Here is a 14463-nt window from a genome sequence, read left to right on the forward strand (position 1 = left end):
GGGAAGGGCTGTGTGTGGGGTCATTATAGGGGAAGGGCTGTGTGTGGGGACATTATAGGGGAGGGCTGTGTGTGGGGACATTATAGGGGAAGGGCTGTGTGTGGGGACATTATAGGGGAAGGGCTGTGTGTGGGGACATTATAGGGGAAGGGCTGTGTGTGGGGACATTATAGGGGAGGGCTGTGTGTGGGGACATTATATGGGAGGGCTGTGTGTGGGGACATTATAGGGGGACTGTGTGTGGGGACATTATAGGGGAAGGGCTGTGTGTGGGGACATTATAGGGGAAGGGCTGTGTGTGGGGACATTATAGGGGAAGGGCTGTGTGTGGGGACATTATAGGGGAAGGGCTGTGTGTGGGGACATTATAAGGGAGGGCTGTGTGTGGGGACATTATAGGGGGGGCTGTGTGTGGGGACATTAAAGGGGAAGGGCTGTGTGTGGGGACATTATAGGGGAAGGGCTGTGTGTGGGGTCATTATAGGGGAAGGGCTGTGTGTGGGGACAATATAGGGGAGGGCTGTGTGTGGGAACATTATAGGGGAAGGGCTGTGTGTGGGGTCATTATAGGGGAAGGGCTGTGTGTGGGGACATTATAGGGGAGGGCTGTGTGTGGGGACATTATAGGGGAGGGCTGTGTGTGGGGACATTAAAAAGGAGGGCTGTGTGTGGGGACATTACTGCGGGGCTGTGTGTGGGTGACATTACAGGGGGGCTGTGTGTGGGTGACATTACAGGGGGGCTGTGTGTGGGTGACATTACAGGGGGGCTGTGGGTGGGTGACATTACAGGGGGGCTGTGTGTGGGTGACATTACAGGGGGGCTGTGTGTGGGAACATTACAGGGGGGCTGTGTGTGGGAACATTACAGGGGGGCTGTGTGTGGGAACATTACAGGGGGGCTGTGTGTGGGGGACATTACTGAGGGGATTTGTGGGGGACATTACTGGGGGGCTGTCGGGACATTTCTTGGGGTGTGTTGACAGATGGCAGTCGATGGGGCCTCAGTTTGATCTCATGCGTTTCCAGTGTCTTGTATTTGTTAAAATGCAAACGTGCAAGCACATCCTTACAGTATCTTGAGAAAGTTGTAGGGGCAGCAGCAGGATTACACTGTCAGGGTGTGTTCACACATTGCAGTTACAATCAGTTTTGAGGTGGCTTTAGGTGCAGTTTTGTTAATTTAACAGGTGAAAGACCTGATCTGAATGGGTGAATTTGAGTTTGAAGGGGAAACCTGTTCCAAAAATGTTGTTCACTTGTTAAAATAACAAAACTGCACCTAAAACCACCTCAAAAACTGATTATGATGCATTTGTAACTGCAACATGTGACCACGCCTTCAGAGAACAAAGATTTTGGGACCCTAGCAACGCCCCTGCAAAGCAGAATTGTTCGGTAAAAACACAACTTGTTACGTATGGAGTGAATGCTAAGATGCATCCAAAGAACACCATATCTATTGTGAGCATGGGGGTGGCAACATCATTACTAGGGCCTGATTCTTTGAATGAATCACGTCATGTATCATGAGATTTTGAGGGAAAACCTCCTTCCATCAGTAAGGGAATTGAAGATGAATTGTAGCTGGGTCTTTCAGCATGACAATGATTCCAAGAACACTGTCAGGGCAACGCGAAGCAGTGGCTTTGTAAGAGGAAATTTCAAGGTCCTGGACTGGCCTAGCCAGTCTCCAGATCTCATAGAAAACCTTTGGAGGGAGCTGAAAGTATGTGTTGACCAGCCACAGCCTCAAAACATCAATGCTCTAGAGCAGTGGTGGCAAACCTTTTAGCAGCCGAGTGCCCAAAAAGCAACCCAAAACTCCCCTTATTTATTGCGAGGTGCCAACCAAAAATTAAAGCAGTAACTTATTGCTCCCTGTTCTTCAACATCTTTCAATCATATTGGCCTCCTGAGGATAGCAACACAGTAGAAAGATGGAAAATGTTAGCTTCTTTCTGAAAGCAGCATCTTTTAAGTTGCTTGGAACTGCAGTAATATTCTTTGAGTCCTGTCTGGAGTGCTGGGGTAATGGCCTGGGTGCCCACAGAAAGGGCTCTGAGTGCCGCCTCTGGCACCAGTGCCATAGGTTCGCCACCACTGCTCTAGAGGAAATCTGCATGGAGGACTGGGCCAACATACCAGCAACACTGTGTGCCAACCTTGTGAAGACTAACAAAAAAATTGTGACCTCTGTCATTGCCAAAAAAAGGATATAACAAAGTATTGAGATGAACTTTTGTTATTGACCAAATACTTATTTTCCACCATAATTTGAAAATAAATTATTTAAAAATCAGACAATGTGATTTTCTGGATTTGTTTTGACATTTTGCCTCTCATAGTTGAGGTCTACCTATGATGTCAATTACAGACCTCATCTTTTTAATTGGGTGAATTTGTATAATTGATGGCTGACTACATACATTTTCCCCCACTGTATTCATTCACATACACTGTATAAAATTTACAAAAGCAACATACCAAATTAAAAGAGAAACACTTGAAACTTTGGTTTTAAACTTATTTCCCTTTATTGAACTGTACTTTAGTTATTGCAAATCAGATAAAGTCACATTTAAAAAGCAGACCATCCAGTTGCAGATTATATTCAATAGACCGTCCTCTGTGAACCGACAAATCCAATCAAAGCATTAAATTTCTTTTTTTTTTTTCTTTAAGTAAAAAAAAAAATCAAATAATAAAATGGAATAGACAGCTGCCAATCCATCACATCACAAAACACACAACTAAAAAAATAGCAATTAAATGATGCAAGAAAATAGAAAAAATAATAAAAATAATAACACTTCAAGCTTTGAACTATCAATATAATACAAGAAGCAACAAAAGACGACAACATTTGAACTGATTATTCTAACACTATAAATTCAGTCAGAAGCAGAAGCTCTAAAGAACACTAGTAAGAAGCAGGACAATAAAAATACTGAGCATGAAATACTTTTAATCTCTCCCATTAATATTCATTTCCAGCTGCTTATAATAGCAGCGCCTCATGGCCAAATCATTAGAGTTTTACATCTGGGTTGCAAATGACACTTTGATTGGATGTAATGTTCAAATGGTTTTCCCCACTGTGCCTCCGTCAAGTCTTCTGCGGAGAGAAGTCCTGTAGTGCCACCGGCTCACTGTGCGTGCTGGCTCAACGTGTGGTTCTAAAGAGACGAAGAAAGGAGAAATGCATGAGGGGCGCAATAATAGAAAGCGTGCCCATACCCTCCTACTCACTACCATTTATGAAGAGCTCCACATAAAAGCCTCTCATTTATTACACACACAAAAAAAAGACAAAAATGAAGGGAAAAAAAGCTGGTGAGGAATGGCTGCCAATATGACACAGACTTCTTTGTACTGATGCTGACATGAACACACATCACATTTTTTTCGCCTTGTACCAGACTTGTGCTGCCACCAGGATTACAATCCATGCAGAGAAGAGAAGAGAAATAAGTAGCCACAGGAAAGGGAGAAAGTCTACCCTGGGGGATTTTTTTTCTTTTGGCCGCAATAAAAAAAAATCCCTTTCCATCACCTTCAGGCCGTTTGCCGTATTGTATCCTTTGTTCTCAACAACAACTAGAGAGAGAGTTCCTTTGCCAGGAGAAAAGAAATTGGCAGAGATAAGTGTTTACAACCCTAGAAATGCCTGAGCAGATCCAGCTGAATTCCAGACTTCTCTACAGCAACACATGTTCATTTTGGTAATAACCTTTTCAGTGCCAGAGCCGATACCCAACCATGTAGCAGAGACGTATGGAAACCACCTCTCACACACAGAATAGGTGACAAGTGCAGGAAACACTTGCCAAAAATAAACTTCCCATATGGAAGATCATAAACAACCTATGCAGGATTTCTGGATCATGCCCCCACCTTCAGTCTAGCAGATAACATGGATTTTTCATGTATAAATAAAATACTGGGTAGGACAGACACTGGGAATGTAGCCACATATGTGGAAATATATGTAATTTATGTCCAAACAAATAATCAACTAAAGGACTCGAGTTGTGATCCCTATTTTACAGATCTATACTTAGGACATTGTTCTAAACTTAACCAATGAAACAGAAAGAAACCAGGAAGGAAACTAATATTATGTACTGCAAGGAATGTCAATAGCTATGTATAAGTGCTGTACACATGAAGCATGTACCGTTCTTGCTGCATGAAACACAATGCATTTGGTACAGGCAGGTGGCTTTAATGGTGGCACAGTTATTGGAATATGAAAGGGCACTGTGTGTAAAAATAGCACGGTAAGAACATTGACAGTAACGTACATTTTATTATTTATACGGTATAAAATCAGCTGCAAACAGGATCTTGACAGGGACACTGACCACTATGGGCAGCAATAGGGTTAAGTCTTTCCTGTTTTATATGTATGCATAAATTACAAGTGTAATCTGCAAGGAAGCAGATAAATGACACTCCATCATCGTAATGACATGTGGTTAATGAAAATTGTCTTGAGGAAATGGTTAACTAATGAACCTTCCATTCAGAGGGCTGTCTCTCCTGGGGAGCAGTGACCCCATTTAGGAGAAATAGTTTCTGATGCTTGCTATGCAAGTGTGTATCCACAAGGTGGCAGAGCTAAAGGGCTAATGTTATGACTTTATCAAAATAAGGGGGGCATTTAAAATAGGAACTCCCACAGTTTTGAGAGCTAGTGTTATTTTCATAAGTATATATTAAAGTTTAATATTACGTATAATATAAAAGTTTCTTTTAAATAATGCATATGATAGTTTTACCTAAGGTTTTTCTGGGGGAAAAATATGTCCAGAAGACACTATTGAGCCATACACATGAATGTGAGTAAAATGTACATTTACCATCCACACAAGGCAGATCCATACTCATTTAGCCGGTGTCATTTAAGATAATGCACAATCATCATAGATGAGGACACACAGTCTGTAAGCAGAAAACCAGCATCAAGAATCAGTGCGGCTTCGGCATTGATTGTAACAGGCGGGTCAATAACGGAATGGTATGTGGCTCCAAATCTGATAATGAAGTGCTCAATGGGAACTCTGCTCTCTGGAACAATACAGAACCATGGCATGCTAAAGCTAAGCACGTCTGGCATTTAGTACACGAATGTTATAGCACAATGGAGGGCAGGCTCAGAAAGGCTAAACCTATATATTTATAGGAAAGTGAACTCCTGAAACACAATGACCAATGGATTTAGTGCAGGTGGAATATATACAGTGATCCTATGCATTCTATGAATTCTGTCTGGGGTTACAATGATAAAACACACAGTTTTGCATACAAATTCAAATTAAGAACAAACCTACAGAGCCCATCTTGTACGTAACACAGAGACTGCCTGTACATAGTAAATTTGTACTTTTGTGTGAGACTTTCTATTTTCTTTCCGATGGGTGAATGAAAACCAAGCTTGCTGCCGCTTGCTGCCCCTTGCAGTCAGACACGCTTATTTTTAGAGCAGTTTGACCGTCATCCAAGAGCCTAGGACTAACAGATGGCCTGTCTTAAAGCTTCATATGTTCACTAGTTTGCACTTCTGACAAACAGTTAATGTACTCAAGAGTGTGCCATAAACCGGGCTGAATGAATATTCTGCTGCTATTCCGTTAATACACTTCATTAAAACTAATAAGCAATGTCTCCCATAAAGCAGGTGTGCTCCTGGCTGCTTTATCACTGCAGGTCTATTCAGAACAGGCGGGTGCCATTTCAGCACCTCACAATGGCTTCATCTTCCCCTTCTCATGGGATATAATATGGATGGGACAGTAGACATGTTTGGGATAAGTGACTGGGCTCAAAATTATTAGCACCATTACCTGCTTTATACAGTGTGACCGATGGCCTTTGTACAGGCTACCCTCTGTTCTCAATGTATTGTTCTAAGCTTACAATTAAGAGTTAGTGTGCTTTAACATGCAAATGTTGATATCTAATTGTATCCCTATATCATAAACCATCCTGTCAGAAGATATGACACAATATTATATTGTGTCCCATGCCAAGTAAAGAGGTTACAGTCAGCAAACATAAAATCCATCATAAACCAAACTATCCTTAAAGGGGTAGTCACAAGAAGACAAAATTCGTAAATGTACTCAGGATAACAAAACAACCATCTTGCCAGACATTGTGGAGCTGAGCTGCTCTCTCCCTCTGATCCCTGCAGCGGCCCCTTCCCCCTGCTTTCCAGGACCAGCTCTCACACACTGACACAGACGGCCTGCCGACACATACACATCAGTGTGAGCATTGTAAAGCTGCAGGCAGATAAGTTCTTTATCCTGGGCAGAGGGATGTATGTCAGGATCTCACTATAGTTTTTTCAACAGATGAGACATGGAGGGATGTGGCACGCGGTGGAGTAGGCTGGCGCGGGGCATTCTTCAGAAATGGCTGCATACTCATAGTCTACGACCAGCCTGGCATAGGTTTATATGCCAGCACAGCCGGCTGAAGGATGTCCCATGGAGATACACTATAGACCTATAGTTTCTATGGGTGCCATATTCCGCCATCTACAACATAGAACCAGTGTAGACCCATGACACAGCCTAACTGCAGTCACATTACATGTTGTCATTGTGCTATTGAAATCCACAGGTCACAGCATACACATATAAAATATATATATATACGTTTCTCTGAAAAACATATTGAAAACTGCTGGAAATGGAGTCTAGAATGAAACTAATTAAATATCTAGCAACAAATATACTTCATGCTTCAAAAAGTAGAAGCCTAGCAACAGCGGTAAATAAGTAGGATTGGTTTTACAGACACGGAACAATTTTCCACAAATAACAGACTGTAGGAGGTTAAAGGCACTTAGCAAGTTTTCTTTGAGCTTATAAACAAAGTTACTTTGCTATTAAAGGAGTTCCTTAGGACATATGTGCAATTGGCCAATAGTCTAAATCAGCATATCATAACATAAATCTGTTGAACTTAGAAGATTAATCCTTCTAATAAGTTTGCTTCTTTATTCCTCCCTGATCTGGTCCCTTTGTACTTGCTGCCTTAAGGGTGGGGACCCAATGGTCTCCAAGGTGACTGCCAAACAGAGGACAGACAGGAAACTAAGTAGGCCGACAGTGACCCCATTCTAAACCTATGCATTGGAAGAGGTCAAATCCACGGCTGAGAAAATTGACCTGCTACATATTGCAGATAAATGTGTATGCAGAAAATTTCTACATTTTTAGGAGAGATTTTAAGACTCTACTGCATTACACTGTGGGCATAGCAATATAGATGCACACAAATCACATTTCATACAGTCATGAAGGGCACTATTTATCTTATTAAATAAAAGAAGGATAGAAAATTACAGCTTACCAGTGTATAAGAAACAGAGTTGGGGGAAAGGGTAGAAAATCAGTACATACACAAAAGATAGGGCAAAGTCATCAGATCCCGCATGTCCTCCATACTTTGACAGCTAGTGGACATAAGTCAGCATGCCCTCTCTGCAGTTTTGCAAATATGCAAACATATACCTGTGAACGTTCCCCGATGTCAATGACAGGGGTGTCCCGCACTTTAGAGGGCCTAAATAAAGCAGATTCTTAATCCGAATGTTAGCCTCCTTGGTTTTTTCTCATCTGTTTTTTCCTCTAGTCTCCTCCTCTCACAACCCTGCAACCCAAGGGTCCATTTCTGCTCAAAATCAGGACAAACATGCTTTCCCCGGCCTTATTCTCACAAATATGCAAATAAGATAACCTTTGCTGTAGATTTCAGTAAAGAGACTTACAGGCCACAAGAAGTGTGGACTGTAAGAAAACATACTTCGGCAGACAATGTTTTGGAGAGGTGAGAATCAGATAGGACTGCTTTGTAGGGCTCATGTAGGTGGTGGGCTGTTGGCTTGTTTTAACAGCACAATAATGACCAATGGACTGTTAGTCATAATGGTTCCCCATAAAGACTATGCTATGTTACCGGCAATCTATTCAAGAACGCTTTATGGCACTCATATTGTAAGTATGGCTTACTTTCAAGATGGTCTTTTACTAAGCGCATTATCGAGCCATGGCGAGAAAGGATGGTGGGACTGGTTAGCCAGAGGTCATGTGACGATTATAGAGCCTCGTGTGAAGCAAAACCTATACATATCCATTCATTTTTTGTTAAAAAAATACTCCTTAATTTTTAATGGAACAATTTCCCTTTCCTATTTGCTGCAAACATGTTAGGTACAGTGTGAAGACAACCTTGTTCTCCCTCCCAGTGACAATTTTATTCTTACACATGAGAATAATTTATTTTCTATGTGAAATAGCGGATTCAGGTTTTTCTGACATTTGTGCATGTTTGACACACGGCACTGGAGATAATAGATAATCGGGACATCATTGCATTTGTGTGCTGGTGGTAAGCTAGATCAGAGAATACATTCCTTTACATTCAACTGGAAAAAAGGGTAAAACAGGCGTGAACTGTCAGTAAATAATCCCTGCTGTGTTCAGAAATGCATTAAATGCAAAGTGAAACGGCCTGTCAGAATGATTATGCGTCTCTGTCCTCATTCATGTTACCACGTCTCTACTGGCTCTAAACGGTTTCCCTCGCTTGGCGACAAGGAAGAGGCTTTATGCTCCATCATTATGACTGTAGAGGTGACCTGTATGTTATTGCTGCCACCACATGTGACACTGATTCATGGAAAATTATAGAATAAGACAATACATTTGGTTTCTCATTCACAACTCACTGGTCCTTAGGGTCCTTACAATTTCATTGTAGACTGTAGTTCTTCCATACAATCCGTTGGATGCCTTGCTTAAACGTCTGAGTAAATTCAGACCAAACATTGCACGCTTTTTGGTTTAGTGATTATGTACACGCATTGCTTATTTATTTGTATTATTTAAATGGGTTTTCCAATATATATATATATAATTTCTGTAAATACTTTTGCATTTTTAAATTGAATACATTTATTTTTTTTTCCTATAGAAAAAAGGAACTTTTTTTTATTTCTTACTGGAAAATCCATTTAAAATGTCCCTATAGAAAGAGGCCATCCAGCCACATAAATTAACAGAAACTTTAAACCATGTACAACATTTTTGTAAAATATGTATAGTCATAAAATATACCCTAAATTGGCACAGAGATTTGTAAAAAGTGTATTCTTATTTCTTATTGATAGCAACAGCCAACAGATTGGCAAGAAAAAGTGAATATAAAAATTCAGCAACAGCAGAAGTGGTTAATAGATGCCAAATACATGTATATCTGGAAGGCCAAGGCTGAGACCTCTCTAACACAAGCTTTATCTGTCAGAAATATTTTAATGAAAACCACTGGCATTAATACAGCATCTAGTGGCCGTCAGCTTTTCTGGTCAGTGCCTTCAATTGGAATGTAAATGCATCTACTAAATATTTAACAAACGAACCACGGTGGTAATAAGTCTTCCTGGCATTATGCTAATGTAACAACATCATTTTGATGTCATTCTGCCTTCCAAGCAAATGCAACCAAATTGCAGTTAAGCCTGAATTAATTCAGTAAACCATTGCAAAGGGTGTCAGAGGGCATTACAAGAAACATGAAGCACTTAATGGATTTAACCATTCTGCTGCAAACCTGGAATATTGCTATTGTCTTAGTGGGGCAGAAAACATTAACAACATTTACCATACTGTGTATCTGATTCATTGGGCTTATTATAGAATCAATATTATCTGGAAATTAACATCATTGCTAATTTAGATTAAGGTAAGTGCAAAATATCATATAGGAGGCCATTTTCATGTGAGCATAAGCCAATAGATATGTCTCTGACTGATAGTGGAGGAGCCGACTATTTCGCTTTCCTTCAAACTTACTTCCCAAATACAGATAGCACTGACTGACTCGCTTTGCTGACAAGTTGTTTGCTTTGTAACAAATATAACATTTTAATAAGAAAAACGAACATTAGATTTTTGTAAGCTTGTAAAGAGATGCCAGTGGAAACGTCTTAAGCCGCCTTGGGAAATATTTTTCACCACTGTGTTTTGAATGGAAGAGTCTCAGGAGAGAGTTGACATAGACAGAACTGAGACAATCAGAAAACAAGGTATGACTGACGCTGAGCGCACCTAACAAAGGAGTAACAGTGTGGTGTACTCAGGGGGATGAGTTCTACGAATGGAGGTTTACACTCTAATTTTATTCATGCGACGCATGTCAATATAGACTTCTCAAAGTCTTATTCCAAGAATTTTTTTTCCTCCAGCTTCAAGACGTTATGAAACCTAAATAAGCACTTAACACCCAAGTGTTTTTGTGGACAATGAGGTCTGTCATTTCTTAAAAGCATGATATCCCAAAGTCATCCAGTAATAGTAATGAATTTGCCAATAAACGTCAAAAAGAGAAATGGAACTTTACTGCAAGTCTTCATGTCAGAGTTTCTCTGAAGATATGAGTAAATATATAAAGCACAAACAGTAAAACCTCTTTTTTGAAACTCACCAAAATGTCAGGCGTTAAATGGCATTCTACAGCATTGAACTCTCAATGAAGAGAACCAAAATACTGTACAAAGGTAAGACAAGAGCAGTTTAATCACAAAAAACCACATCACCAATGGTCCACTCAAGGAGTTCTTTATGTCAGGTTCTACTGTAGATTCAACAATATATTTATCTTTACTTGGATCTTGGATTTTTATACAGTAACTACACTGAATGTAGTTAGATCTAATTTGTACGAGGACCCCCAGATCACCTCTAAGAGTAGGTGGAATTAAACATGAGGCACTAGGCAGTGGCAACATTGTGAAAGTGTTGGCAAATTTTTATATTGGGTCTTTAATGGGCCATTATTTTCATTGAGCCCATTAAGAGGTCTCCAACTCAAATGCTGGGCTGCAACCTCAAGCAAGCCTAGCTAATATTTGGAAATGTATACATCGATAAGGAATATTTGACCTTTGACCGGTATTTGTGGTTCCTGGAATTAAACAAATTAGGCTTCAGTTTATAATTACAAGTTGTCATCATGGATGAACATGTTTGGTTACCAATGACAGATCCTTGCTCTTCCAATTTGAGGATAAACATTAAAAAAAAAATCTATATATTTTAATATCCTACATACATCAACTGGGATTTGTTTCTGATTCATTGTACATGGCTAATAACATCTGATTCTTTTTTTTTGGAAATCTGCTTTAAACTAAATGAAATATATTTGAGCTTGTTTGTCAGGACAAAAAGTCAATATTGCAAACAGTATGAGCTAACACAAGGTTGTTTTTAGTGTGTGTGCAACAACTATAACACAGGCAGAATAAAACGTTGAAGGCTACATCTCCTTTACTGCAGACAAGAAACTCACTAAGAACAATAAATAATTGATGTGACCAGGGATATGTGCTGATACTGCTACTGCTCTGCTTTCCAGAACACATTGGGCAGGTATGAAGAACATTCTTCCACTCTCTTATTATTACATTGCCTACCAGAAAATGTGCTCTATCGTTTTACCCAAAATGGTTTCTGTGCTAATTATAAGTTTCAGCAATTCCAAAGTGCCAGGGAATGGTAGAAGAATAAGTTCCAGAGACAAACCTAATTTGCTGTGATGAATTGTGTGCATGCTTCACTGATCAAAACTGCAGCTGAGACATATTATATTTAATGATCTAGACATTTCTTGTAAAAACACTCAGATTATATTATAATATATATCTCTGGATTAATATAATATATAAATATCTGGATAAGAAGCAGGGCTTTATTCAAAGACAAACTAAATCAATGAAGGACTGCAAGAGTGAAACAATTACAATTCTGCAGGCCCCTATAAACTATACAGTTTACCGATACATAAAAGTCGCACAATTTAGTGCATACCATATTTGCACTACAATGTGCAACTTTTCACTGCAGTTCATCAACCACTATTTTAGAGTTAAGTGGAAGGGGCTTGTGATGCCAACAGTCTAAATGTATGTATGTAACCAGCCCTCGACTGTGCACCTGGACATGGTGAGACTTTAGCTAGTACATATTTTTTTCTGATCTTTGACTTGGATTTCCTGGGTTGCAGAAATTGGATATCTTATATTGGAATGTGATCTATTGTGGTGAAGACCACATCAACGTAGCCCAGGATAACCAGTTTGTAGTAGCTGCAGGACTGTTCTCTTCATAGGAATTATAATGAGATCTTGTGTCATGGTGTACACTACTGTCCAAAGTGAGCAGGAGACAGCTCTGTATGAAGCTCTGTATTAGTTGTGGGGAGCACTGTTGGGGGCATTTCATTGTGGGGGAGCACTGCTGGGAGCATTTGATTGGGGGGAGCACTGCTGGGGGCATTTGATTGAGGGGAAGCACTGCTGGGGGCATTTCATTAGGGGGGGAAGCACTGCTGGGGGCATTTCATTAGGGGGGAAGCACTGCTGGGGGCATTTCATTAGGGGGGAAGCACTGCTGGGGGCATTTCATTAGGGGGGAAGCACTGCTGGGGGCATTTCATTAGGGGGAAGCACTGCTGGGGCATTTCATAAGGGGGAAGCATTGCTGGGCCATTATATGGGGGAGCATTAATGGGGGCATTATATGGGGGAGCATTAATGGGGGCATTTTATTACGGTGGGGAGCACTGCTGGGGGTATTTCATTAGGGGAAGCACTGCTCGGGGCATTTCATTAGGGGGAAGGGATTGCTGGGGGCATTATTTCGGGGGCACTGTTGGGGGCATTTTATTAGGGGTGATGAGCACTTCTGGGGACATTTTATTAGGGGTGAGGAGCACTTCTAGGGACATTTAATGGCAAAGCACTGCTCAGGGAATTTCATTAATGGGGGGGGGGCACTGATGGGGGCATTTCATTAATGGGAGAGCAATGGTGGGGACATTGCGTTGAGGGGCGCTCAGCCTGAGAGATGTCATTGGATGGGGGGGCTCTGCTGGGGACATTTCTTGGGTGGGGGGATCTGCACGGGACATTTCATTGGGTGGGAGAGCACTGCTGGGGACATTTCAGTGAAAAGCAAGGGGTCATTATAGGTGTGTGGGTGTAGCTATAGAAAAAGGGATATTAGAATATATATGGGTTGTGGTTAGATACGGATATGTATTTGTGGGGCAGAGAAATTTTTTTCCAATGGTCATGGTAATGAAGTTACTTATCCCTGGAAAAAACTTTTTAGTTGCATCCAGTCCCCAAATACAAAAAGATGGGGGAACACTGATGTAGGGCACAATATTAAAGGGCACCTACCACCACAAATCTACCTATAAAGGTAGATCGGGTGGTAGGTGGATCAATGGGACGTGAGGATAGCCCTTTTAAGGGCTAATCCTCACGTCCCCGCAATTTTTTGGTAACTTTTATCAATCGTTTATGCTAATTTTATTATGCGGCTACTGGGGAGTGGAGTAGCCGCATCTGAGGTTACACGAGGCGGCTACTCCACACCCCGGTAGCCTATTTTCTCCTCCTACTCACCATCTTCGCCCTCGTCCGACGATCCGGCAGTCTGAGCATGCGCAGAACAGCAGGCCTGCGCCGTCACTGCTCCGAAGCCGGGGCTGCACAGGCGCGGGCATAATAAAATTAGCATAAACAATTGATTAAAGTTACCTAAAAATTGCGGGGACGTGAGGATTAGCCCTTAAAAGGGCTATCCTCACATCCCATTGATCCACCTACCACCCGATCTACCTTTATAGGTAGATTTGTGGTGGTAGGTTCCCTTTAAATATAATATTTTCTGTGGAACACTATATGAAATATACCAGAAAGGGTGCAATATGTGCTACTATGTCTAATTCTAAGACTGTATTAGTTCAGCTGCAACCCTGGAAATTTAGGCTGTGCCGGCATGCCGTTTTAGAAAGAAAACTTGTTTTCTTGTATCTTCCCAAACATTCCATACTTGTGCTATTATTAAAAAAAGATAGGACATGAACTTGAGCATTTAACATGCTGAGGTGCCTGGCATCTGAGGTGCATGCTTGAACAATTGCTTCTCTAATATGCTTATCCATAACAGAACATTATAGAACTCAAATTAGTTGCTTCTTTTTTCTCACAACTTTGATGCTAGGAGTTTTACTGCTCGCACAGTGTGCGGTCTAGGAAAGATATCCACATGGTTTAGTTTAAGACTGGCACAGAAAAGGCAACATTCAGGATCCTGGTCAATGGGCCAATACTTTTATATTAGTTCAAGTATTCGTCATAAAATTGAGGCCATATGGAGGCTTTTTTTTTTTACTTCAACTTATTCTTTCACCATAAAGCTTTAAATATTTTGCTAACGGTGGTCATGTAGCCAGAGGTTTAAATTGTAAGTACAATTCACAAATAAAAACAAAAGAAAAAACAAGTAAAACTTTCATACAAATAAATTAATGGCATAATAGTTAGTACATAATGGAGAAGGCCACACCGTTTTATCTAAATTCCCTCTAGATCTGT

General features: G+C 40.8%; 1 protein-coding gene across 3 annotated transcripts in view; it reads right to left on the minus strand.

The window, feature by feature from the left end:
- Window positions 1–2512: 2512 nt before the first annotated feature.
- ZNF423 (zinc finger protein 423) overlaps window positions 2513–14463 on the minus strand; it is a 163247-nt gene continuing 151296 nt past the window's right edge. For all 3 annotated transcript variants that reach the window (XM_072117661.1, XM_072117664.1, XM_072117663.1), the window contains one exon: window positions 2513–3178. In XM_072117661.1, coding sequence (XP_071973762.1) covers window positions 3149–3178 — 30 coding nt within the window. In that variant the 3' untranslated portion in view covers window positions 2513–3148. The remainder of the gene's footprint in view (window positions 3179–14463) is intronic.

This window comes from Engystomops pustulosus, chromosome 7 (genome assembly GCF_040894005.1).
Source record: "Engystomops pustulosus chromosome 7, aEngPut4.maternal, whole genome shotgun sequence".
In the NCBI taxonomy this organism is placed as follows: domain Eukaryota; kingdom Metazoa; phylum Chordata; class Amphibia; order Anura; family Leptodactylidae; genus Engystomops; species Engystomops pustulosus.